The 26,727-nt window shown below is 34.5% G+C and overlaps 1 protein-coding gene across 3 annotated transcripts in view; it reads left to right on the forward strand.

Annotated features, from left to right (window-relative positions):
• The window catches only part of Usp24 (ubiquitin specific peptidase 24), a 131,193-nt gene that overhangs the window by 37,886 nt on the left and 66,580 nt on the right, over positions 1-26,727 (forward strand). For all 3 annotated transcript variants that reach the window (XM_076860291.2, XM_076860293.2, XM_076860292.2), the window contains exons 8-26: positions 1,867-1,932; positions 4,546-4,620; positions 5,220-5,378; positions 6,604-6,718; positions 6,911-7,014; positions 9,215-9,322; positions 9,521-9,616; positions 9,708-9,869; positions 10,308-10,355; positions 16,008-16,115; positions 16,711-16,860; positions 17,354-17,485; positions 18,260-18,371; positions 19,996-20,072; positions 21,218-21,358; positions 21,547-21,600; positions 22,728-22,843; positions 25,795-25,861; positions 25,986-26,096. In XM_076860291.2, the coding sequence (XP_076716406.1) occupies positions 1,867-1,932; positions 4,546-4,620; positions 5,220-5,378; positions 6,604-6,718; positions 6,911-7,014; positions 9,215-9,322; positions 9,521-9,616; positions 9,708-9,869; positions 10,308-10,355; positions 16,008-16,115; positions 16,711-16,860; positions 17,354-17,485; positions 18,260-18,371; positions 19,996-20,072; positions 21,218-21,358; positions 21,547-21,600; positions 22,728-22,843; positions 25,795-25,861; positions 25,986-26,096 (2,001 nt within the window). The remainder of the gene's footprint in view (positions 1-1,866; positions 1,933-4,545; positions 4,621-5,219; positions 5,379-6,603; positions 6,719-6,910; positions 7,015-9,214; positions 9,323-9,520; positions 9,617-9,707; positions 9,870-10,307; positions 10,356-16,007; positions 16,116-16,710; positions 16,861-17,353; positions 17,486-18,259; positions 18,372-19,995; positions 20,073-21,217; positions 21,359-21,546; positions 21,601-22,727; positions 22,844-25,794; positions 25,862-25,985; positions 26,097-26,727) is intronic.

Genomic DNA, 26,727 nt, shown 5'->3' on the forward strand with positions numbered 1-26,727 from the left:
GTGTAATGACTGTAGCATACTTCTGCAAAGGGTATATCATGATGCTATTACAAGTACAGAAAATATTTCTTAAAAGTGGGTCTTCATGTACTTCTATTCATGTGCTACTATTTCTAAAGGATTTCCTAGTAACTGGGAAAGTTTCTTTCCATAAAAGCTTATACCAATGAGTCTGTACTCCAACAAATCCATTTCATGATATTCTTTTTTTTTTAAATATTTTTTTAAACGTTGATGGACTTTTATTTTGTTCATTTATTTATGTGCAGTGCTGAGAATCTAACCCAGTGCTTCACACTTGCTAGGCAAGTGCTCTACCACTGAGCCACAACCCCAGTTCCCTGTTTCATGAAATTCTTAATAGTGCTAAATATTTTCAATCTTTTAATTTTCTAATATAGTGGACAAAAAATAGTGTATTTTATTTGTAGTACTCGATTTCCCATGAAATTGCTCATTTCATCATGTGATTACTGGCTGTTTGTATTTCTTCTGTAAATTGACCTTGTTATTTAGGTCTTTTTGAGGTGGTGTATATTATTATTTTTCAGGAATTCTTTTTTATATTAAGCCTATCAATGCTGTGTCCATTTGTGTGTTTGTAAAATATTTCTGCCCAGTACTTTGCATCTCTTCATTTTTATTGATGGTGTCTTTTGCTATACAGAAGTTATATATTTTGTATAATCTGATTTTTCCTTATGACTTAAAAGTTTTACTTAAATTGCTTAGGGAATATTCCTGTACCTCAGGGCTTTTTTGTGGTACTGGGATTGAACCTAGTGGCTGTGGTATACCACCATTGAACTACATCTGCAGCCCTTTCCAAATTTTAAAGTTGAGGCAGAGTCTCACTAAGTTGCCCAGGCTGGCCTCAGACTTGCAGTCCCTCTGTGAATTATAGGAATGTGCCACCATGCCTGGCAGAAGTATTCTTTTTTTCTTTTTATACACTTGTAGCTTTATTTTTTTAAAAAACTTTAACATTTAGAATTTATTTTTATATATTGTGTAAGGTAGAAAATTTATTCTTTCAAATAGATAACAAATTGTTTGAAGATTCTATACTAATTGATTTCTCCGTAGTATTTTATTTGCCAGCATTATCATATATCAGAATCCCACACATATATGGATTTGTTCCTGGACATCTATCTGTTCTGGTCATTTTTCATTCCTACTTTGAACATTTTCTTGCTATTGCTCCACTGTTTTAATTTTTGGTAGGTCCACTTCTGCCTGATATAATTTTCTAAAATTTTGGTTGTTTTAATATTTTTACTCTTCTGCATAAGGTCAACATGTCTGGTTCTTCAGAAAATTCCACTGATGCCATGTTTGAATTGCATTAAATATTTGGATCGGTTTGTCTCTATATTTATTTTTACAATAAACTTGACATTTTGATAGTACTGGTACTTCCCATTCAGAAACATGGCATCTCCTCATTTATTTGGGTCTTCTTTTATTATGTATTTTATAGTAAAGTTTATAATTTCCTTCAAAGAAGCCTTAAATGGTTTATGTTAAAGCCATATTTCACTTCTTCCCCCAACTATTGTCTCCACCTTCCAAAAAAATCTTTTTAGTGTTCTATGTATGAACTTTAGAATGATTTCATCCAGTCCTCCATGGAAGTTTTATGGACATATTCTGATTTAAATTACATTGAATTTCTCTAATAATTTAAATAGACATCTTCATTTTGCTGCCATTCATTTCGTTGTTTAGTTTATCCAATCATTCGTTCATAACTTGCTCAAATCACTGCTTACATTTTTCTTAGATATGTGAAAAGGGATTTGCTTAATTTTGAAAGGAAAAAACCCTCTCACATTTCTTTCTAATCTTCACTGTTTTTTCTAGGCCGTCTCAGCACTGGTGCAACCCTTAGGAGTGTGTGCAGAGTACCTGAATCCCTCAGTGGTGCAGGTAGGATTAAGGCATTTTACATCACTACACAAGGTGATCCAAGACATGCAAACAGTCTTCACTTTCTTTTTATTAGGTTTTCAGAATTGAGTAACAACTTTTTGGGGGGGTTGTGGGGAATACTGGGATTGAACTCAGGGACACTCAACCTCCGAGCTACATTCCCAGCCCTGTTTTGTATTTTTTTTAGAGACAGGGTTTTGCTGTGTTACTTAGCAGCTCATTGTTGCTGAAGCTGGCTTTGAACTCTGGATCCTCCTGTGTCAGCCTCCCAAGCCGCTGGGATTACAGACATGCACCACCATGTGCGGCCAACTTTTTTTTTTTTTTTTTTTTTAAAGCTGTGGTTCTAGTAAAAATTATGTCAGAAGATAATAAAAAATGTTCAATAATTCAAAGTATAGAAGACCTCTAACATTTGAGAATGTTATTTATTCATTAAAAGAATCATTTTATCAAATAATTTTTTCCCATTTTTTTATCTGTTCTCTTCACAGGAATGTTTTAGGGTTTAGTGCCATTACATTAGGTCAGTTTTGAACAGTCAGCAAGGCTTGCTTACTAGCTCAGTCACTCATTTATGAATAACAGCTTTATAGCACATCTGGTTTGACTTCCTACCTCTGCAGAATTGTAATGAATAGGTCATAGAATAGTCAAAACTGTGGGTGTTTAGTTTCCTAATGCCTAAAGGCATATTACACTTTCTTGTTACTTTCCATTTCAATTAATTAGTTTTATTATACAAAATGTCTCACTGATATACCTCTGCTTGTTGTTTTCTTTGTAAGTAAGCCTGTAAAATCTACAACTTGTATTTTGATTTTTTTAAAAAATTACTGTAAATAGTTTTGAAAACATCATGTCCTTTGGGAGTAATATTTCTATATATGCTGTTTCTTTCTGATGTCAGATTTACTTAGGGCCATTTTAATCAGGGACATGTGATATTTTTGATGGGTGCTAGAAATTTCTACCATCTCTAAATGTTAGATGCTTTTACATGTCAAGATAATACTGTTAATTTTTTTTTCCTTGGTGTTAGGGCAGGGCTTCACACATGAATACTGTAAGATTTTAAGTGAAATAGGTTGGCTGTCTATGTATTTTCCTTATTTTTTATACTATTTAGAAACATTTAGTGTTCTTTCAGTTGAGGCGCATGAGTATGCCATTAGCTAGGTAGCTAAAACACTAAGACATAAACAGGCAAAATTATTTGACTTCTTAATAATAAGTGTTAATAATTTAATGATTGACATTTTTAAAAATATTTTTTAGTTGTAGTTGACACAATACCTTTAAAGAATTGACTTTTTAATAATCAGGCTCAGGATTAGATTTGAAACGCATTTGACCATACATTGCTTCATGCAACTGAATTGAGTACTAATATTCTAGCTAAATAAATAAGCACTTTAGAAACTATAATACACATATTGTGTGTGAATGTGTGTGTAGATATATATGTTTATATTATAAAAGCATAATATACTTTTTAAAAAGTAAGAAATATATGAATTTGCAACTTAATTTTTATTTTCATCTTTATTTTAATTATACCTAATCATATAGAGCTAAATTCATTAAACCATAAATTCATATCAGGATGCAAATTAATAGTTGTCTCTATTACATGATAGTTATATAACTTTAAAAGACTTATTTAATATATGCCTCTTGTTCCCTCATCTGCAGAATGGTGATAATAGTAATACCTATCTCACAGAGTTGTAGTGAGGAATACACAGGGTCTGGCATGACAAGACACTGATAAGACACTGACTCAGCTCTTAACCATAATAGCCCTCAGCCCACTACTGTACATAAGTGTAAATGAAGAAATTCTATTTGGATAATGGATGTCATTATAATCCAGTTCTAATATATTCTTGTCCCTAACAGCCAGATAATGACTTTGTTTTCCTCGTTAGCTATGTTTTAAAAATTATCTTAGAAGTGGTCATTTAGCTCTAGATAATATTATACCACTTCTCAAATACTATTTAGTTATCTGATCATGTTACCATTCTGGAACAGTGTGTCATTTGAGTCTCATCTATAGGTCTCATTCATATCAATAAGCAACAGTAGTTTTTATGACAACATTTTATGTGAACTGTATATTTATTTTTAAAAGTATGAAATGTAAAATATTTACTTTATTACAAAAATAACACAGACTTATGATTAACGTTCTTAAAGTTAGTTCATGCATCTTGAGTTCTTCAAATCACTCCTGTAAAATAGAATAACAGGAACTCTACCTAGAGTGTTAAGAAAGCCAGCTGGGGTTGTGGCTCAGTGGTGGAGCACTTGCCTCACACATATGAGGCACTGGGTTCAATCCTCAGCACCACATGCAAATAAAAAACAAAATCAAGATATGGTGTCCATTTATAACTAACAGAAAATTAAAAAAAAAAAAGAAAGAAAGAAAGAAAGCTGAGGCACAAAGTCAGCTATGTGTTTCCTTGGGGCAGTATTAGTGGTGGCTAGAATTCACATTCTCCATTGTACCCTCTCTTTTGTAAATGGTGAATGAAAATACCTTCTCTCCACTTTTGGACAGATTCAGGAGTTCTTATTAACTGTAGCATTTTATTTCTGCAGCCCATGCTAGATCCAGTCATCCTTACCACAATACAGGATGTACGGAGTGTTGAGGAGAAGGATCTCAAAGACAAGGTAAATCTCTCTTCAGCCAGGTAGGCCATAGTGCTGGTTAGTTCACAGAAACAGAGGTAGGATTTGGCAAGGTTCCTGTGCCATTTCTCTTTGGATTCTGGTCAGATACAGTTCACATCAAATTAATTTGTTTTCTGATTCAAAAATTGCTAATTTTGAAACACCAGAGGTTGGTGTTATCTCAGTCAATAGAATGAATATAGTATTCTCAGTAAAGTGATGTCATTCCAAATTTTACTAACATGATTTTGGTGGCATTATTATTGGTGTAAAGTAAAAGGAGTTTTGGAACATTAAAAGCTTCTCTGGAATTGTTCAAAGCAAATCTAGCATTTAACATGATTTGTCTGCTTTGAATTTTGCCTAAGAATATCCCCTTTCCTCTATTCACCAGTTGCTTAACTTTTGTTTAGAAGCAAAATCCAGTTAATTGGCTTTGTAGAATATCAGATATCTCCAAATCATTGTTACCCTGTACTCAAGAGAAAGAGAGAGAGAGAGAGAAAGTGTGTGTGTGTGTGTGTTTTGTGAGAATTGGGATCAAACTGTTTTTACAATTCCTTTTTTATTTTTATTTTTTTGTTTCTATTCAATAAAAGAGATTGGTTAGCATCCCTGAGCTCCTATCTGCCATTAAATTACTTTGCATGCGCTTCCAACCGGATCTTGTGACAATGGTGGATGACCTTCGGCTTGACATCCTGCTTCGCATGCTGAAATCACCACATTTTAGTGCTAAAATGAATTCCCTCAAAGAAGTAAGTTTTGCTTTTATTCTTAAAAGTTTAAAACACAGACCCCTTACGTTTTGTCCAACTTGTTATTATTAATATAAAAATGTTGGGTGAAGAGAGTAATTTCTCATATAAAGAAACCATGATTATGGTGTGTATTTATAATTGTTAATACAAATGAGAAGATGGCTTTTTTATTTTCAAAATTTGTTCTGTGAACTATTTAATGTTTTTGTGACACTTCCTACGATGTAATGTCATAGATTATGTGGTTTGAGATTTACTTTTTACCCTAACAGACAGTTCCTTTTATTTTATTTCACTTATGGATTTACTTAAACCAGATCTTCTAACTGATGTTAGAACAAAAGCAAAGTGACTACAACTGTGTCGGTGGAAATAATTTTCTGTAACTTCCTACGAAAACAGCATATTAGATCCATGCAAACAGCATGTTAAATCCATTCAAACAGTATAATTGGTTTTAGTAGAGTTGATACAGTTCAGTCATAATCCAGTCTTTTGTTCACTTTTGGGTTTATTAGGATTCTTGGCTGCAAGTGGAAGAAACTCTAGTTGAACTATCTCAGGCCAAAAGTAGAATTTATTGGAAGGAAACTAGCTATTGCACTTGAATAAAGGATTGAATTTCCAAAACATGTGAATAACTAGAATTTGAGGTCTGATACTACCAGGACCCTGTCCAAGTCTTGTCTCTGCTTTTCTGAGCAATTGGTCTCATTGCCTCTGTATCTGCAGTGTGACATCTTGAGAACATGGCCATGGGAAGTGTGTGAGTTTCATAGCCTGCACTTCCCATCACCAGGGGGCTGACATATTCTTTCTGGTCCCATGTGTGAAATTTAGAGGACATGCCCTGGTCAAAGTTTGGATTAGATTCTCATCTCTAATCCAGTAAGCAGTGGTCCAAGGGAGGGGTGCTGTAAGAATAACTTCCATGTTTTGTGTGTGGGTGGGTGTTTTATATTTTTTTTAGTTATTGAGAGATCTTTATTTTATTTATTTATACATGGTGCTGATAATTGAACCTAGTGCCTCACACATGCCAGGCAAGTGTGCTATACAATGAGCCATAGCCCCAGCCCCTCTATGTTCTTTTTAAAGAAATGTCACAAATAGTGATCTGTAAACTTCCAGTAAATGGCTTTTGGTACTTTTTGGCTAATTACTGTAAGAATTCCAGAGGACTTTGATGTTGTGTTGAGTCACAATAACCCTGTCTTTTTAGGTAACCAAACTGATAGAAGATAGCACTTTATCTAAGTCTGTGAAGAATGCTATAGATACAGACAGATTACTAGACTGGCTGGTAGAAAACTCAGTTCTATCAATTGCACTGGAAGGTAAGTTGGTTTCAAAAGATAAAATTACTTAACATAATTTAACATTATTTAAAAAGATACAAATTTTTGTTTACAATCTAGCAATTTACTATTAAATTAATTTAACTGCTTTGAATTAATTAGTTGCTTTGAATTAATAGAATCATATTTAGAGAGTCACTGCATCTCTCTTCCTCTCGTATTTTTTATTAGGCAACATAGACCAAGCACAATACTGTGATCGTATAAAGGGAATTATTGAACTCTTGGGCAGTAAATTGTCTTTAGATGAGCTGACTAAAATTTGGAAGATACAGGTAGGTTGATCAGAATTATTTTTGCCTTTTCCTGACATATTTAATCTAAGGAGAGGGAGGAGGGTGGTAAATGTGCAGGGAAATGGGAGCTCTGTCTTATTTTAACCAGAGCAGCTGTACCTAATCTGTTTTATATTTAGGTTTTTATTAAGATGGTGTATGTAAAAGAATTCCACTTGTCACAAGAATATCAAACTACTGATTTAATCTTCTTATTTTGTAAATTAAAAAAGTAAAAACCTTCGTGGAGATCTAGGAATGGGTGTAAGTCTTGTTTATCAGTCCCGTTTTCTTTTTATTACATTGTTTATTAGTGTTAATTAATAATCTTCCCAATTATCCTAATAAATGAAGATAAGTATTACTGAGCTTTCAGATCTCACCTTATCTGGACTCTGAGCAGCTGTGACCAAGTCTAACATGCCCTTCATTTTCTTTTTTCTTCACTTTGGTCATGGTCCATACTACTAGTTTTCCTTTCTATTTTTCTGGTGTTCCTTCTTAAATCTCCTTTATTCTCTTCTACTTTTCCTTTAAATGGTTTGGTTTATTTTCCCAAGCCTTAGTTCTTAGCCTTTTTTCAGTGTACAAGCTTTCATTAGTCAGTTTCATCAACTCCTATGGCTTTGACTACAGTTGTATGCTGCTGACACTGTGAATCATATCACTAGTTCATCTTTCTTCTTGGAGTTCCACTATACATATCTAAATGTATAACAATTTCACCTTCAAGTTTGTATCTCATTGACATCTCAAATTCATCACGTCCAAACCTAGTTATTCTCCGGTCTCTGTCAGTAATAGTATTATCCTCATCTAGTTGCTAAGCCAGAAAGAAATCTGGAGTTCAGCTTGATTGTGTCCACTTAGTCACTGTATCATCACAATCTGGGAAACAAAAACTATGCCAGGAAATTGAACTACAAGACTGTTTACAAAGGTGTTATTAAGGTGAAAGAAGTTTTAAGAAAAAAAGGAAGAAGACGTATTAAACTCAGAGGAAACTACTTGGAAGGTGTTTTCACTGCAAGTGTAAGAACTGCCGCAGGTGCTTCTTCCACTAGCACTTTTGGAATCTGTTGCTGTACTAGCTCACCCTGCTTTCACTTTCATTCTAAACCAGTGTTTCTAGTCTAGGAAGGAGAAACACTCCTTCGTCCTCCTGCCTCTCACCTCTCAGCACTGCCCCTCACTGGCAGAATATAATAGGAATATACCTGGGAGAGGACTTTACGGAGTGTGATTCGCAGGCTCCCAGCCCAGGATTAGGAAGCAAACTGTAGAAAGTTAGGAGTAGAAATAAAACACAGTCCTAGATCCCTTAGATTTTATTTCCCATGTCTTGTACTTGTTTGAATACCCTCATATGATTTTTGTGAATTTGAAGATGGGAGACCACGATGCCTATGTTGTTTTTCCCTGCTACATTCAGTGAACAGCTATAGGTGTAGATATTAAGGAAATTAAAGAATTAAATCTACAAATATCCCCTGCCTTTCAAGTTCCGCACCTGGAGGCACAATAGGCTGTGATTGAGATTATAAAGTGAGTGTCAACCATAGGTCAACGGTAGGCTCCTGCAGCTCTGATGCAGACTACTGCCCATGGGATAAATATTAAGTGAAGTCAGAAAATTGTTATGAGCACAGTGACAAACAAAGCAGTTTATACTCTCAATTGAGGCCCTTGAGATCATTTATAAAATGCCAAGAGTGAGGACATTTATCTTGAAATTTTCATCAGTTTCAGTTTCTTACCTAGTAGAAAATATTTAATTTCCTCTTAAAAATGAGTATCAGACGGAGAACTTGATTCTCATTTTTTTTTCACATTGTCTTTTTAAAGACTTAATGCTGCTGAGCATTTAAATAAGGTCAGATGATAACCATTAGTAATAGTTTTTTATGGCTGGGGATGTGGCTCAAGCGGTAGCGCACTCGCCTGGCATGCACAGGACGCTGGGTTCGATCCTCAACACTACATAAAAAAAATAAAATAAAGATATATAAAATTTAAAAAAAATTCTTTAAAAAAATAGTTTTGCCAATATTACTGTGAAAGTGAATGCTGATTAAACTAGAGTCCATTGATCTTTGTTACATTTTTGCTTTTGCTTGTGTCGATTGCCAGGAAAAAGACAGATGCTTCTAAGTTCTAGGTCTTAAGTATTTCTGATATGTCTGTCTCCTCTGTTTTCTAGTCCGGACAATCCTCTACCGTGATCGAGAACATTCACACTATTATTGCTGCTGCAGCTGTGAAATTTAATTCAGATCAGCTTAATCATTTGTTTGTTCTCATTCAGAAGGTTTGTGTTCAGTTGAATTTCCTTACTGTTAAGTTTTCCTAAAGTTTTTAAGCTCTTTTGAGGTTCCCACCAAAATAGCAGTGTTTAAATATCCTTTTGTTTATAAATTTTTTTTGCTTAAAAAGTTTATAAGTTTTTTCTAATTTCTCCAATATGATTGTGAAATAGTTTCTATGTCTTGTCTTTTCTGTTGCACAGAGCTGGGAGACTGAGAGTGATAGAGTAAGACAGAAGCTGTTGAGCCTGATTGGACGAATAGGTCGGGAAGCTCGCTTTGAGACCACTTCTGGAAAGGCAGGAGAATCAAATGGATTTTTCTAGCTACAAATGCTTAAAGCAGTTTTACTTGCATATCCGTGGGCTCATCATAGTGGTATTATCACAGGTGTTAGACGTCCTCTGGGAACTGGCTCATCTTCCAACCCTGCCCAGTAGCCTCATTCAGCAAGCCTTGGAGGAGCACCTGACAATCCTTAGTGATGCATATGCTGTGAAGGAAGCAGTCAAGAGGAGCTACATCATTAAGTGCATAGAAGATATTAAAAGGGTTGGTTTTTATCTTTGGTCAAATTTTTGTTGTAAGAACAACAGTGTTAGACCAAGCATGGTGGTATACACCTGTAATCCCAGCAGCTTGGGAGGCTGAGGCAGGAGGATCTCGAGTTCAAAGCTAGCCTCAGCAACAGCAAGGTGCTAAGCAACTCAGTGAGACCCTGTCTCTAAATAAAATACAAAATAGGGCTGGGGATATGGCTCAGTGCTTGAGTGCCCTTGAGTTCAATCAAGAAGTAAACCTCTCCTCAACCCCACCCCCCTCAAAAAAAAGAGCAACAGTATTGTCTGAGTAATAAGAGCCAAGCAGTCCTATTAAGTTAAGTAAATGAAATGTCCTATCTGGAAGCTCTTACCTTAGAATCCAAGATTGGGAAATTATAGGTGTTACTTTTACCACATCACTTATATTTCTCTTAAAATGAATTTTCAGCCTGGAGAATGGTCAGGTTTGGAAAAAAACAAGAAGGATGGATTCAAGGTAAGAATTTGCAGGTGGAACCAACTGAAAGGTATACTAATCCAATAATCATTTAATAAATTGCATCACAATTTTTATAATGTGTTTTAGTCTTTCTCAGTAATGTTTACATACAGACTTGATATTTATGATCTTTATTATTTTAAAGCATTATTATTATTTAAAGCTCAGTAGTTATTGAATCTTAAAGGGAAAAACATTAAAGATTATATTGAAATTTCATAGTTTTATATAGTGTTTTTAAAAATCATGACTTTCAACTTAGTTTTTTCCTCTTAAATTAGACTTAAACATGCACAATTTTAATATGTACAGTTGATTCTAAGTAAGTATCATGCCCATTTTTCTTCCATAAGGGAAAAATGGAGAAACATTCATAGATAAGAGAAAAAGAAGGGAAGAAGGAGGTTCATTCATTGCTGGCACATGGTAGTTTTCAGGTGTTTGGTTCAGATGTGTCCCTAAAATAATTTCTTACACAGATAGTCATTGAATGAGTGCCTGGTACTGCTGTTTGATTTTAGAAGGTAGAATTAGATGGTGACTACAAGAGGGACTGGAGCCAGAGAAGCCTTACCCTTCCGGACTCTGGCCTTCTGGCCTCTAGATTGCTGTGAATGTATGGAAAGTGGTTGGAAATGATGGTTAGTGGCTAGAACAGTGATGATCGTAGCTCTCTTCCAGCTCTAGTCCTTAACTCCAGTCTCTCCTGTAAGAGGAGTAATCACAGTAGCCAGCTCGGTACAATGTGCTTTCTTGGTTGTCGCAGCCCTGATCAGAGCAGTATTGTCTTCCTTCTTAGATCCTCAGATTGCCCAGACCACACTGTGTATGGGTTGGCAGGAAGGGGGAGATTTCATTTTCTTGGTTTCATTTTATTAAAATTTTTTGGTAAAATACCTAGTGGCTCAGTATTTCAAACATATTCTTGTTTTTCAAAGATACTTCTTTTAAAAATCTGGAATGTTGCTACCTAATTTTCATTGGTATAGTCAGAGATTCTTAGGGCTTGCTAACAAGCTTTGGTGACTTAGTGGGGTTTTTTTCACATAAGTTGTACTTGGCCATAAATTTTCGTCTTGAGCATATTGTCAACTCATGTTTTGTGTTTTGACAATGAAATTTGATCATGTGAATTTTCTGCATATAATCTAGTTTTAGAGCTTTTTAAAAACATTCACAAACTGAAGCTAGTAATGCTGGGGCCATAAGGAATTATTCCTTGAACTCAACAACATTGCTGTCTTTCTACTCAGTTACAATTTAAATGTTTCTAATTTTCTAAGCTCAGTAATGCGAATGATTTGGCAACCTCTCTCCTTAAGATTGAAAAGTTTTCATCTAGTCATTTAAGAAGTTTCGATCCTTCAGTAGTTTTAGTAAAAAGAAAAAGGGTCTCTGTAGAAAGATTATCTTTTCCTCTCAGCAGTAGACTCATTTCTTTATAGCTGTGAAGGTCAAAGCTGAAGGAACTTTCCCCTCCTTCCAGGGAAATGACTTGAAACCAGAAAAACCTTCCAGATAGCATTCCTCCCTTGCCATGGCTAAGCATTGCCAGCTCTTCCAGTCATTGCATCGTTGCATCTTTATTGCTTCTCTTTGCAGTCACTTCATTCATATCTGTGGTTTATAACAAAACTCAGAAACAAAAATTTTTTTGGATTTATTTTGAGAGATTGGAAAGGAATATTCTTCCTTTTTTATTTCCCCGCTGGTCCCAGCAAATAAATTATTCCCTTCCAGATAATAGCTTGCATTTTTATATAGCACTTGTCAGTTTAGTAAGTGCTTTCACAGATACTCTCTGAAAGTACACATTGCTGAAGGGGGACAGTGGGAAGATCAAAGCCCCCTGGATATGGCTCCAGGCAGGGGGGTGAATTATTTACTGCCACTAAAGGTGTTTTTCTATGCTATGCCCTTTCCTGCCAGGCAGCAAGGTGGGCTGACTGGGGATTATGTCTCCCTGCCAGGCTACACAGAAACTAAGCAAAGGGTAAGACAAGATCACCCACTTCTTACTCCCCTCTCACCCTCAGCTACCTCTATTCCCCCAACTGATTCCCCTTCCCTCTGCTTTTGACACTCTTAAAATTCCCAAGTTCCACTGTCGTGTTCAGAAATTCTGACCTTTGTTTCTATAGATTCTGCCAGGGTACCCTTGGCTCCCTTGGTCCTCTTTTCTTTCCTTTGCTTCTTTTATACCTTCCACTGTTCATCCCAACCCTTTCCCGCTTATTTCACTTCTTTTTTCTTTCAATTAAATTTTTTTTTAAATGTACTCATAAAAAAATACTAAACAAAAAATTATTTTTACTCAATTAGTTGTGTTGGATAGTCTTTAAGATATTATCTTTAGCTATGCTCTTTATGCTGTGCCCTTTCTTGCCAGGCAGACTTTCAGTAAATATCAGTTCCCTTCCTCCTACTACTTCCCCTTCACGCTATCAGGAGACTCAAAGCCTCACTTATACAGGTTGAATATCCCTTATCTGAAATCCTGGGACCAGAGTATTTCAGATTTCAGAGGTTTTGGATGTTAGAATGTTTGAATAGACTTTACTGGTTGAGCATCCCTAATCCAAAATTCTGAAATCTGAAATGTTCTATAATAGGAAACTTTTGAGAACAATGTTGGCACTCAAAAATTTTTAACTTTGGTGGCCAGATTTTTAAATTAGGGTCCCTCAACCTGTACATAATTGAGTTCCCTCTGCTTGCCAAAGCACACAACAGAAAATAAAAGTAGTAAGGTGTCCTCAGTACAAAGAGTCTCACAGTGATATGGTTAGTAGAGGAGGAAGTACGTTTAAAAAGTTTTCTCCTATGCAAAATTTTTTGCTTTGGTTCTAAATAAAAGGTTTTCTGGAAAAACAAGATGGGCAAGGAAGGTGGGGGATGTTTAGTTTAGAAGAGAGAACTCAAAAAATATGAAAACTTTCATAAGAGGATCATTACAGAGAAGCTTGAATTGTTTTACTTTTTATGTCTCCTAAGGAATTATATGGAGACACGTGTTAATGTGGTAGATCAGAGAACTTTCTTGTGAAAAGAGTCTGAAAACAGAATGCACTGCCCTCTGAGATAGTGATTCTTATCACTGGAAATACTGAGACTAGTAATTCATTTAATAAATGAATAAAGAAAATTTAGTTATAGATTTGCAGGCCATGCCTGTTGACCTCTAAGGCTTCATATGACATTAAGAATCTAATCAGGACATCCCATTAACTTTTCCTTATGAAGCCTCAACTCCAGCACATTATCAGCTATATTCATTTTATTTGTTTATCAGTCTTAGCAACTGGAGAAGGGTAATTTAAATTTTTCCTGCAACTTGGCAATATAACGTTATAATGGAATGGAATCAATATCATATTTCCTGATTGCTAAACTTTAGAAACTATAACAAATAATTCTTAAATTCCAATTTAATATGATTTATTTTAATTTTATTGTATGATGAGTTACCTTCAACAGGTAATTGTCCATGTCAAGTATAAGTATTCTGACCACCCTTGACTTAACTGGTCATGATAATTTTTAATACATCTGCTTATTGCGAAAGGGCTCGTATTTATATCCTAATTTTCATAATTCTTTTGGAAGGTACCAGTTTGGACATAAGCCTTAAAGTTTTGATTATTTTATTGTTCTGCAACTTTTTTTAAAAAACAGAAATATTCTAGCTTGTCTTGCAAGTAGTCAGCCTTTAATATCTACCATTTCTGTGATTCTAAGATGCCTGTGATTGTACCCTGCATCACAGAAATAAGTTGTTTTTACAGAGAAGAGAAAAAGAAATTGTACATTTACCAGTCGTTGTTTAGATTCACCATTGCAGTTTGAGTCTGCTTTTGAGCAGTTAGGTAGAGCTTCACCAGGGCACACTGCTTGTCATTATCTATAGTAATGCTCTGAACTACTCTGAAATTTTTTAGATTGACTTATAATTTTTGAGGCATGTTGAAGAATATGGAGTTTTGTGTGCTTGTCCTCATTCATAAAACTCAATCGGTTTTTTTCTGTTACCAAGTGATGAATACTACAAGTTACACGGCTTCTTTTGAATTAGGTGCAACTTAAGACAGAGACATTTAGTGATGAGCCCTTCACAGTGTTTGAGTCTATCAAATCAGCTTCTGCTTTGAAAAATACTTTAGTCTAAGACCACTGAAAGTTTTCTTTGCTTTTAATTGCATTTATGACCACAACAAGCTAGTCAGTGCTCTATCATAGTGTTATCTTTTTAATAACATTTAAGTGATAAGTTAGTGATCCAGATTTAAGTTAGAACCATCCTTGTTCAGTAGTGCCTATACCAAGGAACAACTGAACTCAAATATTTGATAGGTAGATGAACAAATACCTTACGTATACTCAGGGAAGGACAGTTGTAGGAAAATCTGCACCCATGTTTATTGATTAGTAAGATTTCTTTTCATAGAATTGTGAGAAATATCAGTTACAGAAATGTTTAAATTTATGAAACCTGTGTCTTAGAATCCAGAAAATATGGTATTTGCTGATTGTTTAGCTAATCTCTATGAAGCAAGGAAAATAGTATTGTTTTGGCAATAGCTTGCCCACATTTACATGTTCAGTAGCAAGCTGCTTTTCTGCCAGACGAAACAAGTATTTCTCCTCCCCAAATGGGGTCTTCATTTTGCAGAAAGACTTGATAAAACAAGAGTGATTTAAAATAAAAATATCATCCTTTTAAATAAATGTTGAAGACTTAAACTTTAATCAGTTTTCTGATTAGTAGTCAGTTGATTAAAAGTGTTTAATCTGATATTTTCCATATTTTATAATGAAATTTCAGTTCAAAGATGTTGTTTATTAAAAACCAATTATCTTCTTAAAGAGTGCATAGTGAACATCAAACTTTTCAGATCTATACTCTGAAGATGTGGATTGTCATGTGCTATTTTCAGAATTAATAAATTTGAAAATATTTTGAAAAATATAAATTACAGTCTGAGTAAAGTATCTGTAATAATGAATAAAAATAGTAATTGGGAGAGGGAAGGGGGAGTGTGGGGATTGAACCTAGGGCTTCACATATAACAAACACAGGCTCTACCTCTGGGCTATGCCCCCAGCTCCTTATTAATAAAATTAGAATGACCTCACAAAGTGGTTTTAACTAGGAGATATAAACAGATCATATTTTCTTTAATATTTAGACGATTGTCAGTATGTTGAACAGATCATTGGTATCTTAATCATATAACCAAACAAAGCCACTTTTTTATTCCATCTTACTTGCCAGCCAGTTCAATATTAAGCTGTTGCCATCAATTTATTTTATTGTGTCAACATGTCTTAGCAGCCCTGTGCTACTTAATCTATCCTCTGAAATTGCTAATTCCTTGTTGTCTGTTTTTTGCTGATGTACCCCTATACATTTACTGTCACTTCACATCCACTCCTGTTTGCAGTTCTTGGCTTTAGGAAATTGCATGCAGAATAAGAAGTTGAAGATTGAATTATGAGTGCATGGAGATAAGCTATAAATGAACAACATGAAGATGAAATTATAGAGTGTGTGACAATAAAACCTAATTGACTTGCAGATTTTTTATAGCTAATAAATTAATCTGCCATTAATTTCTAAATTTAATTAATACAACTTCCTTTTAACTCTAGTCATCTCAGCTTAATAATCCCCAGTTTGTTTGGGTGGTACCAGCTTTGCGTCAGCTCCATGAAATCACCCGCTCATTCATAAAACAAACCTACCAAAAGCAAGACAAGGTAAGAATGTAGCTGTTTTTATTATTGCACAGTTACTCGATTAACCATTTATAATAACAAAACAGGGCCAAAGCTATTGAATTTATAGTTATAGTGTATTTGATTTATAATCCTGAGTTTAAACATCATCTACCTTTTTTTTTTTTGATGTAATAACTGCTTTCCTTTTTATTTGCTTAATTTATTGAAATAAACCTCTTTTTTAAAGTCATGGAAATTTGAAAAAATTTGCAGATTTGTTTTGTCATGCAAAAAGATTAGTTTGCCTAAGGAGCTAGTTTCCTTAATATAATAGAATATGGAAGAAAGCTCTGGAAAAGTGTACATAAAGTAAATAGCTCTTTTTTAAAAATTTTTCCTTTATCTTTTAAAATAAATAAATCTTTGGGTGCAGAAAAATTAGTAGGTTAGTTTATCAGCTCCTTAGTAAATATACACAACTAGATTGGTTTTATTTTAAATAGGAAATTTAAGTGAAGAAATCCTTGTGTTTGCTTTCACCTAGGACTGCATCCTAAAATAGAAGTTGTGCTTAAAACCAACAAAATAACCACAGATTCTCAAACCACTTTTCTTTTTGTTGTTTTTTGCCAAGAGTATTATTCAAGACTTGAAGAAAAATTTTGAAATTGTAAAATTGGTCACGGGAAGTTTGATAGCGTGCCATCGACTTGCGGCAGCTGTTGCTGGGCCTGGAGGCCTAACTGGTTTGACCCTAGTGGATGGTCGATACACTTACCGGGAGGTATCAGGCACTGTGTTTTTGTTTCATGATTTACCACACTCATTTGGCCTTATTCTACTTTTTATAAAAATAATGTTGGGTGTAACTTTAAAGAGGTAGCATGAGCTATATTGATTATGATTCAGCAGTTTTCTGTCCTGAATACAGTAATTTCAAAATTAAGTTTAGAAGGATGATATTTGTAAGTTAATTTTTCAGTAAATTGCCCAAGATTTGCACAATGTTTTTGCTTAAAAAATTAGACAAAAATCTTAATTTGCCAGTTGTGAGGTTGTGGTGCTTTACTTTGATATTATTGAAATGATATTTTATTGACATCCAAAGTTAACTAAAATTGTAACAGACTTGAGGTAGCTTCCATTATGTTGAGCTGTCAGTTGGTAAACAGAAAAAGTTAAGTAAACCTGATTTATAAAGTTTAACATTTTGTTTTAATGTTTCTTTTAGGTATGGATGCCTGGAATTAGCTGGTTAACATTATTTCTTTTTGCAGTATTTGGAGGCACATCTGAAATTTCTGGCATTTTTCTTGCAAGAAGCTACCCTGTATTTGGGTTGGAATCGTGCCAAGGAAATCTGGGAGTGTCTTGTGACTGGCCAAGATGTTTGTGAATTAGATAGAGAGGTAAGAAGATGCTGTATGGACAACACATGGCAGAAATATTTAAATGTTGCACTCTTTTGTGTCCGACATTTTTTTGTGTCTCATGCTTTAATTTCGAAACACTTTAAACTTACATAGGCATTAACTACATAGGCTAGGAATTTAAGTACTGAAAAAATAAGTGCATGAATTTTTTGATGATTTTGATACCATTTTGATTAAAATACCAAATTCAACCAAGTCAATACAGATAAAGAATTCCAGGTATATTTTAGCTTGTTATCCTCTCCCATGAAATTAATTGTAAGTTACTACTAGAAAACTTTGAGTTTCTTAAAATGATATCATACTCTCAGAAATACTTAAGAAAGAATCAGTGCCTGGGCGGATGTTTGAAGCTATAATTAAACAGCCAAAAAAGGTTAAATCTGAAACAGAACACTTTGACATTTGCTAACAATGAATCTCAGTTTCTTCATCTCATTTTATAGAACAATATTAGCTACTACTTAGGATTGCTGAAAGGACTAAGTGAGCCAGGGCCTGGCACACAGCAAGCTTAATACATGTTGATGGGAAAACCTAGATGTAAAATTCAGTGAAAAGTATGAGTGTGTGTATTTTGCTCATATGTTAGTTTGCTTCATTTAGTTTCAAAGTTCTAAACATTTCAGTTTTGAGTGGCATCTTGGCAGTTACATGAATTTTTTAATCATTAAGAATAATGTCTGTTTACCTTTCTCATTGCACAGCATGTATCGTTAGTTATAGGGCATTATCTGTCTTAATCCACAGATGTGCTTTGAGTGGTTTACAAAAGGGCAGCATGATCTCGAGAGTGATGTTCAGCAGCAGCTCTTCAAGGAGAAAATTCTGAAACTGGAGTCATATGAAATCACTATGAATGGTAGATAATTACTTCACATTATTTGTTTTACTTCTATAGAGGAAGAAATTTTATCCTTCCCTTTCCCATAAGCCTGTTAATCAGAAGCAACTAGCCAGTCTGGTATATCCTTTTAGAATTTCCCTTGTGCATATTTAATGATAGATGCAGATAAACTCCTTTTTACATATATAGTATCTTATGATTAATTTTTATATTATATGGCCTGATAGACTATATTGCCAGATTGTTTTTTGAAATTTCTTATTGCAAAAAGATTCATTAAGGTAAAAACTTTTCAAAGTATAGAGCTCCTTTCTTTTGTTTCTTTTTATATTTTTAAAAGAATGTGACCTTTACTACTTTATAATTCCTGAATGTTTTCATATCCTCAAAAAGAAACTCAGCACCTTTTCATTTCCTACCTTGCATTATTCTCTAATCTCTTTACTTTCTTTATGGATTAGCCTAATCTGGCGATTTAAAATGGAATCATACTACATATGACCATCTGGCTTCTTTCATTATGTGAAAGTGTATGTTTTCAAGGCTTACCTACCTTGTAGCATGTATAATATTTCACTGAAGACATGCCATATTTTGTTTATCCATTTACCAGTTGGTGGACCTTTTTGTTATTTTTTTGGGCTATTATGAGAAATACTGCTATAAACATTCAAATTGCTTTGATATCTCATTAGCCTTTGAGGAACAGCCGGATTGTTTTACAAAGTAGTTGTTCCATTTCATAATCCCACCAGCTACGAGTTCCAGTTTGTCCACATCTCACCAATAATGGTTAATGTCTGCATTTTATTTTCTTTTTTAAGCCATCCTGGTAGATGTAAAGTAGTATCTTTTAAAGTTTTGAGTTGATTTTCCTTGAAGACTCATGCTATCAAGCATCTATTCATGTGTTTATTGGCAATTTCTGAATATTCTCTGAAGAATTATCTATTCTAATGTGTTTTCTTCCTTTTTTCTTTTTTTCTCCCCTTTTATGGTGTCGGGGATAGAACATAGAACTTCATGCATGCTGCCTCCCCAGTCCTTTTTATTTTATTTTGAGACAGAGTCTTGCTAAGTTTCTAAGGCTGTCCTTGAACTTGCAACTCTACTGCCTAAGTCTCCTGAATAGGTGGTCTTAAAGGCATGTGCCACCCTGCCCAGCCTTGCCCATTTTTAAGTTGGGTTATATGTCTTTTTATTGTTAGTTGTAAAAGTTCTTTATATAGTATGGATACTAGCTCCTTATAAGATAAATAATTTGCAAATATTTCCTCTTATTTTGATTTTTTTTCATTTTCTTGATAGGATCATTTGAAGCACAAAAGATTTTTATTTTGATTGAAGTCCAATTTACCTGAATAATATTTTAGAGCTTGTGCTTTTTGTTTTTTTAAGTTTTATTTATTTATTTACTTACTTTTTTATTTGTTTTTGAGATGGGATCTTGCTGTGTTCCCAGGCTGGTCTCAAAACTTCTGAACTAAAGCTCTCTTCTGGCCACTGTACTACCACTGCTTGTGCTTTTGATGCCATATCTAAGAAACCATTGTCAAGAGTTTTGTGGTTTTAGCTCTTAGTGTACTTTCAGTGTTTTACTTAATAGTGCATGACTTTATCTGACATTCTATTATTTCAGGTTTTAATTTATTTAAGACTTTTTTTGAAAATGTGAATCTCTGTGATCATCGATTAAAAAGACAAGGAGCTCAGTTGGTAAGTAAATTATTCTCAGATCAAATATAGATCATTTGAATTATCTAGTATAATAAGTTGTTGAGGCTGGCTTCAAACTTGTGATCCTCCTGCCTCAGTCTCCCAGGTACCTAGAATTACAGGCATGTGCTACTACACCCAGCAAATTATGTGTTCTAATTGAAAGAACACATGGATTTAAAAAAAAAAAAATCTTGATTGCTGACTTGGGCATTAATGGCAGAGCCTCTCTTCAAGAGTGCTGGAGGTTGCTGCTCAACTTCTCATATCACTGTCTTGGCTTCTTGGTGACCGGGGGGCTGCTGTGGCTAGAAGAATGTGGAGGAGGGAATAGCTCCATCTGGGCTTCCAGCTCTTAGGATTCAGTAATTACATGTCCCTTAAAAAAAGTAATGAAATCATCAGTCTTGGAATCTCAATGGCAGAGATTGGGTAAAAAATTTAGTAATATACAACAAAGCAGGAAAATGGGGTTGTATGCAATGTATACAGCTTATGTTTATGTTTACACATGCTGCTTTACAAAGAAAGGTAAGAACTAGCTCTTTTTCTAAGTCTCTCTCATTCAGGTCCTGACTTCCTGGGGTGGTAGGAATATTGGTAAGATCTTGTAAGTCTTCACTCTGCTATTTGTAACTGAGCTTTGGGAAGGCCATATCTAGCCCCAAGATTAAATAACTGCTTCTAGCTTGACTCCATTTTCTTTTGAAGAAAAGCTCATGATAATGGTGCCTCATCTCACTCCTGTGCTGTGAATGTGGGGAGAAAAATCTCCATGCCTATCCTAGTTCCCATGGAGGTTGCCTAGTGCTTCTGTGGTTGATTGCTTTTTTATTTTAAAGTTCCATATCAGGGGGCTGGGGTTGTGGCTCAGTGATAGAGTGCTCACCTAGACATGGGTTCAATCCTCAGCACCACATAAAAATAAATAAATAAAATAAAGGTATTGACAAATACAACTAAAAAATAAATATTAAAAAAAAAGTTCCATATCAGTACAATAGTGGTTTCCTATATAGCTGGCTTTTTGTATCCTTATTTCATATTGAACTAAAGAGGTGAAGACTCATTAAGTAATGTAATTTTGTGATCCTGGTGTGCTGTGTAATTCAATTTATATATAATTTTAATTTTCTTTTGAACAGTATGTAGAAAAGCTGGAATTGATAGGAATGGATTTCATTTGGAAAATAGCCATGGAATCACCTGATGAAGAAATTGCTAATGAAGCGATTCAGTTAATCATAAACTATAGTTATATTAATCTAAATCCTAGGTTAAAGAAGGTAAGTATCTAAGGAAAGAAACTACTTATACACAAAAAGGCAGAAAATTATATATATATTTTACTGATAACTTGTTATCTTTGGCATATCCCCAGATTGGCTTATTTGTTTTGATATTATATCCTGAATAGTTACTAAAACTCCTTTTCAAAGCCTAACCTTAATTTCCATTTACCTTTTACTTTCAGGATTCAGTGTCTTTACATAAGAAATTTATTGCTGACTGCTACACTAGATTAGAGGTTAGTAACAACTTTCACTTAACCTGTCTTTGAAGGGAATACTTTTTTCCCATTTTTAAATTTTATATTTTAAGATAACGCATAATACTGATGTTTGTGGCTAGATCCTATTGGTGAATTTATGAAGAGTACTAGATTGTGGCATAGGGAACAAACATTTGCCATGATGCCCCCAGTATAGAAATAAACTTCAAAGGAAATCTTTCTTTCTCCCTTCACCACCTGTCTTCCCCACTCTACCCACCCTCCTCCTGGGTATAGGAACTATGTTCAGAAAACAGGTCTGTACATTCCACATTTCTAGCAGTATTTTTCTCTTTTTTCTCTCCAGGAATTTTACGTAAGCATTTGTTTCCTTTCCCGTTCTTTTCCATGTTTCATGTAATTTATACAACAAATGCTATTAAGGACCACAGCAGGATACTCAGCAGTGGTTGTCTTTGTTCATCAGAAACCTGCTCTTTAATATTATCTCCTTGTATTTCCAATGCCCTTTTTCTAGCATGATGGTTAAAGCATTGAACTGAACATTCATTTTTAGTTGAAATTTGTGCTACAGTTTTTTCTCATAAAGAATATCCCAAAAGCATAAAATGCTTCTGTCTAAATATCAGTAAGTTCATCTCATTGACATATATGTGCTAGAATCTCTGTAATATTTCCTAAATTATGGCTTCATTCAAATATGTCATCATAATAAAACTTCAAGTTTTGTAAGGTGCCAGGTAAGTATTAACATATAGAGAGCAGTAGTTCTCAGCTGGGTCTTACTTTCTCTCTCAGGGGTCATTTGGTGATGACTATAAGACATTTTTTTTTAGTTATAGATGGACACAATATCTTTATTTATTTATTTTTATGTGGTGCTGAAAATCGAACCCAGGGCCTCATACATGCGAAGCAGGTGCTCTACCACTGAGCTATGGCCCCAGTCCCAACTATAAGACATTTTGATTTTCACAACTAGAAGGGGACCTGCTAGTACTTAGTGGGTGAAGGCCAGGGATACTGCTAACCATCGTGCAGTACCCAGGACAGCCTTTTGCAACAACAAAAAAGTTGTTCAGCCCAATATGTCAGTTGAGTCCAGGTTAAGAAATACAGAATGATTGTTTCATATTTTATAGGCAGCCAGTTCAGCACTTGGTGGCCCCACTCTAACACATGCTGTGACCAGAGCAACAAAAATGCTTACAGCAACTGCTATGCCAACTGTAGCCACATCAGTTCAGTCTCCATATAGGTAAGTGATTAGAGTGTGTATTAGTTTTTTTAAAAGTTGATATTTTTTTTCCCCCTCCTGTGAACATCTCTTAATTACTGATTCCTTATTTTGTCTTAAATTTGGTAATCAGTCATATCCTGAGGAATTGTATGTTCCCTGTCACATCTCTCAAATCTGGTTTCACAGATCTATAGGTCATCACTGGAACCACCCAAACATTGCTCTGCCCCTCTTTTTACCTTATGGACAAGTTCTCTTGTTACTAGTTTTGATTTATTTTACAACACTTTAATTCTGTGTAATGTGAATAACCAACTCTTTCGGATGGAAAAAAGATATATTCATTATACAAAGAGTACTCTTTTTTTGAGTTTGAAATATCCCCTTCTTATACAGCTTTTCTCCTTGGATAGTCATATCCATGGTGTTAATAAGTTAAGCAAAATGAAGTGGAAGATGGTGATTAATTAAAACCATGTGTTATAATATAATCACAGTAAAATACTGTTTACCCAATATTGTTTTTTGAAATGATTTTTAGTGAGAACTTTATCCCCAAATGTTTGTTTAAACTGATGCAACATTGTCTCTTATTCACATTGATGTTTTCATATAATTATCAGTGAAATCTGAATTTAGCGTTTGCTGAAGTTCTCCAGAATAGTAAGGAGGGACAACACATGTTTAAGAACATTAGAATGAAGTAACTAAGATAACTTTTGTGGAATTTTATGAGCCTTTTATTACTGATAAGCAGCTCCAAATCATTGATTCCAGGAAGGCTTGGCGGCCACAAACTCTGCTGCCCTCTAGTGATAACTAGATAACTCCTCTCTACTCCCAGAACAACAGCAGCTTTTATTACTTTTTTGTAATAAACAAATTGACATTTGTTTTTATTCACTATTGAGGATGTTGCTTTACTTTTCAGAGCCTTACTTTAAAGGGGGAATCAATGCAAGGTCTTGTCCATATTCTTTGCAAAAATGAGGTGTGTGCTGTGTAGCTGTACTTTATTAATATGAAGGAAGCAGATTAAGACTCTGTCCCCTCAGACTTGATTTTTAAGTGACTGATGTGACTACACATTCCGTTCATGATAGGAACACTGATGTTTTTCTCATCTCAGAAGTATATCTCAAATAGGCTTATTAAGAATTTCTTATTACATATTTGTTAAATGTAGTCTATCTCTGTTATTCAGTTCTGTACCAGTTCAGCCCTCAGGTAAATCATTTATGAGCTGTTGAATTGGGATTTCCAAACTATCACTTCTCTAAATGAATGTACTTTTTTGGTTTTTTTCTTTTTATTAAAAGTGCTTTGTATTCTAAATTACTTTATATTTGACTGACTACAGAGAAAAACCATATGATTATTTTAAAATTTTTATTGTAAATTTTGAGTAAGTAAGAATGTATAATTTCACAGTTGTAATTGAACCAGAACATTGTAGTTTATCTCATTTTACTAGTTTTGAGAAAAATTTTATCTGTAATAATTCCGTATTGGTAATCAGTATGTCAGTACAATTGTTGGAAAATGGAAATACCTCTTTTCTATTTTCAGAAAATGAACCTATTTGAAATGCCTAGAATTTCATCTAAAGAGCTCTTGAATTTTTATTTCTTTCTCTCTCTCTTTTTTTTTTTTTTTTTTTTTTTTTTTGGTACCAGGGGTTGAACTCATGGGCACTTGACCACTGAACCACATACCCAGCCCTATTTTGTATTTTATTTAGAGACAGGGTCCAACTGAGGTGCTATGCACTTCGCTTTTGCTGAGGCTGGCTTTGAGCTTACAATCCCCCTGCCTCAGCCTCCTGAATCTCTGGGATTACAGGCATGCACCACCATGCGCAGTGAATTATTTTTTAATATGTGTAGTGTTCTCTAAGTATGACACTGTGACTATATAAGCTGTTGAATATTGTGAGCCTGTTATTTCAAATAATGAGTAAAATTGTGTAAGTCTTCATCTAGAGGGTACCTCAGATTTCACTTTTTTTTTTTTCATTTTGCTCTTTGTTACCTCTGGATTTTATTCTTTGGTTTTTATTAATGCACTATAATTATACAAAAATTTGAAATTCATTGTTGTATATTTGCACATGCAGACAATATACTGGTAATTTGGTCAGTTTCATTCTCCAGTACTTCTCTTTTCCTCTGTTCCTCCCTCTCCCTGGTTTCCTTCTCTACTCTACTGGTCTCCCTTCTATTTTCCTAAGCTCCCCCCACTCTTTTTCCTCATTAGTTTTCACATATGAGAGAATACATGACCCTTAACTTTTTGAGTTTGGCTCATTTTGCTTAACGTAATGCTCTCAAGTGCCATCCATTTTTTCACAAATGACAGGATTTTATTCTTCCTGGTGGTAGAATAAAACTCTACTGTGTTTTCTTTATCCATTTGTATTTTCTTTATTCATTCATCCATGATGGACATCTAGACTGGTTTCATGATTTGACTATTATGAATTGTGCTATTATAAACACAGATATGCTCGTATCAGATTTTATTTTCAAATAGCTTTTATTTATGATCTACTTGTTTGCATTTGTTTTGTAATTTTCAGGCAGTTTATATCAGATTCCATATGTTTACAGAATTTTGTGCCATATTTTAGTTGTAAGATTATGAAAGTCAAACTCTCTGAATGTTCATTCTTGGTGGGTTGATGGACAAATAGACCTGGGGACCCAGATCTTCTATTTTTGAAACAACTGTTTTAAAAGAGAAAAAGAAATGTGGGGAGGGGCATACTTCTCCTCCCTTATTCCATCTTGGCACTTCAGCTGTGAGCCGGTTTGAACCATTGGGTAAAAAGGTTTTATCTTGGCAGATTTCAGTCTTTGTCCAGTAAGTGAGACTCTGATTATGGTTTTGGTGAAACAGATTAGAACTGAGCTCAGATCAGTAATTCATTTCAAATATGTGTAATTTTTTTTTTTTTTTTTTAACCATAGATCCACTAAACTTGTAATAATTGAGAGATTGTTGCTTCTGGCAGAACGCTATGTGATCACTATTGAGGTATGCCTTTCTTTTTTTAAAGTAACTTTATTTTATTATCATACTAATTGTGTAGGTATATATTTTTGACATGTTTAGTAGTGGCACAGTGCATCTGACTTGTTTGACTTATGTCTTATTCAAGGATTTTTACTCTGTTCCACGAACTATTCTACCTCATGGTGCCTCATTTCATGGACATCTTTTAACTCTTAATGTTACCTATGAGTCTACCAAAGATACCTTCACTATAGAGGTGGGTTTATATTAAGCTCTGTAGCCAGTTTTATATCTTGTTACTTTCATAAGATTACTGTTAATGGAGGTAGCTGCATGAATAATGATTCTCAAAGCTGTTTGATAAACAAATTCAGAATAAAGGCCTGAAAGGAAAGGAAACCATGGGGTACAAGCAGATATATAAATAAATATATAATATAATGGCAGGTGGTGGTGGGTATTATAAAGAGTAAATAAAAATAAAGCAGGACAGGGTTGGTGGAACTCTGGTGGTAATGTGCATAAGCCATTTTAGATAAAGATGGACGAGGAAGGTCTTTCTGAGGTAGTGTTATTTAAAGACTTGGACAGATCCATAAAGTGAATGATATTTGCTTGAAAAAATATTCCAGACAAAGGGAGCAGCAGGTACCAAGTTGGGTATGGTGACTGGCATGAGTAGAGCACAGTGAGAAAAAGTAAGTGGAAGGCCCTACTATCGAGAAAGGGTTTGAGATGTTATTCCACATGTAATAGGGAGTGGTGGGAGTGTGAAGTAGAACATTTAATGACAGCAGAAGGGAAGCCTTATAAGGCTTCTGCTATGATCCCAGCTTCTAGAAAAGGGCCCAGTCATAGCAGATGCTCACTAACAATTGTTTAAGGAA

This window comes from Callospermophilus lateralis, chromosome 7, assembly GCF_048772815.1.
Source record: "Callospermophilus lateralis isolate mCalLat2 chromosome 7, mCalLat2.hap1, whole genome shotgun sequence".
In the NCBI taxonomy this organism is placed as follows: domain Eukaryota; kingdom Metazoa; phylum Chordata; class Mammalia; order Rodentia; family Sciuridae; genus Callospermophilus; species Callospermophilus lateralis.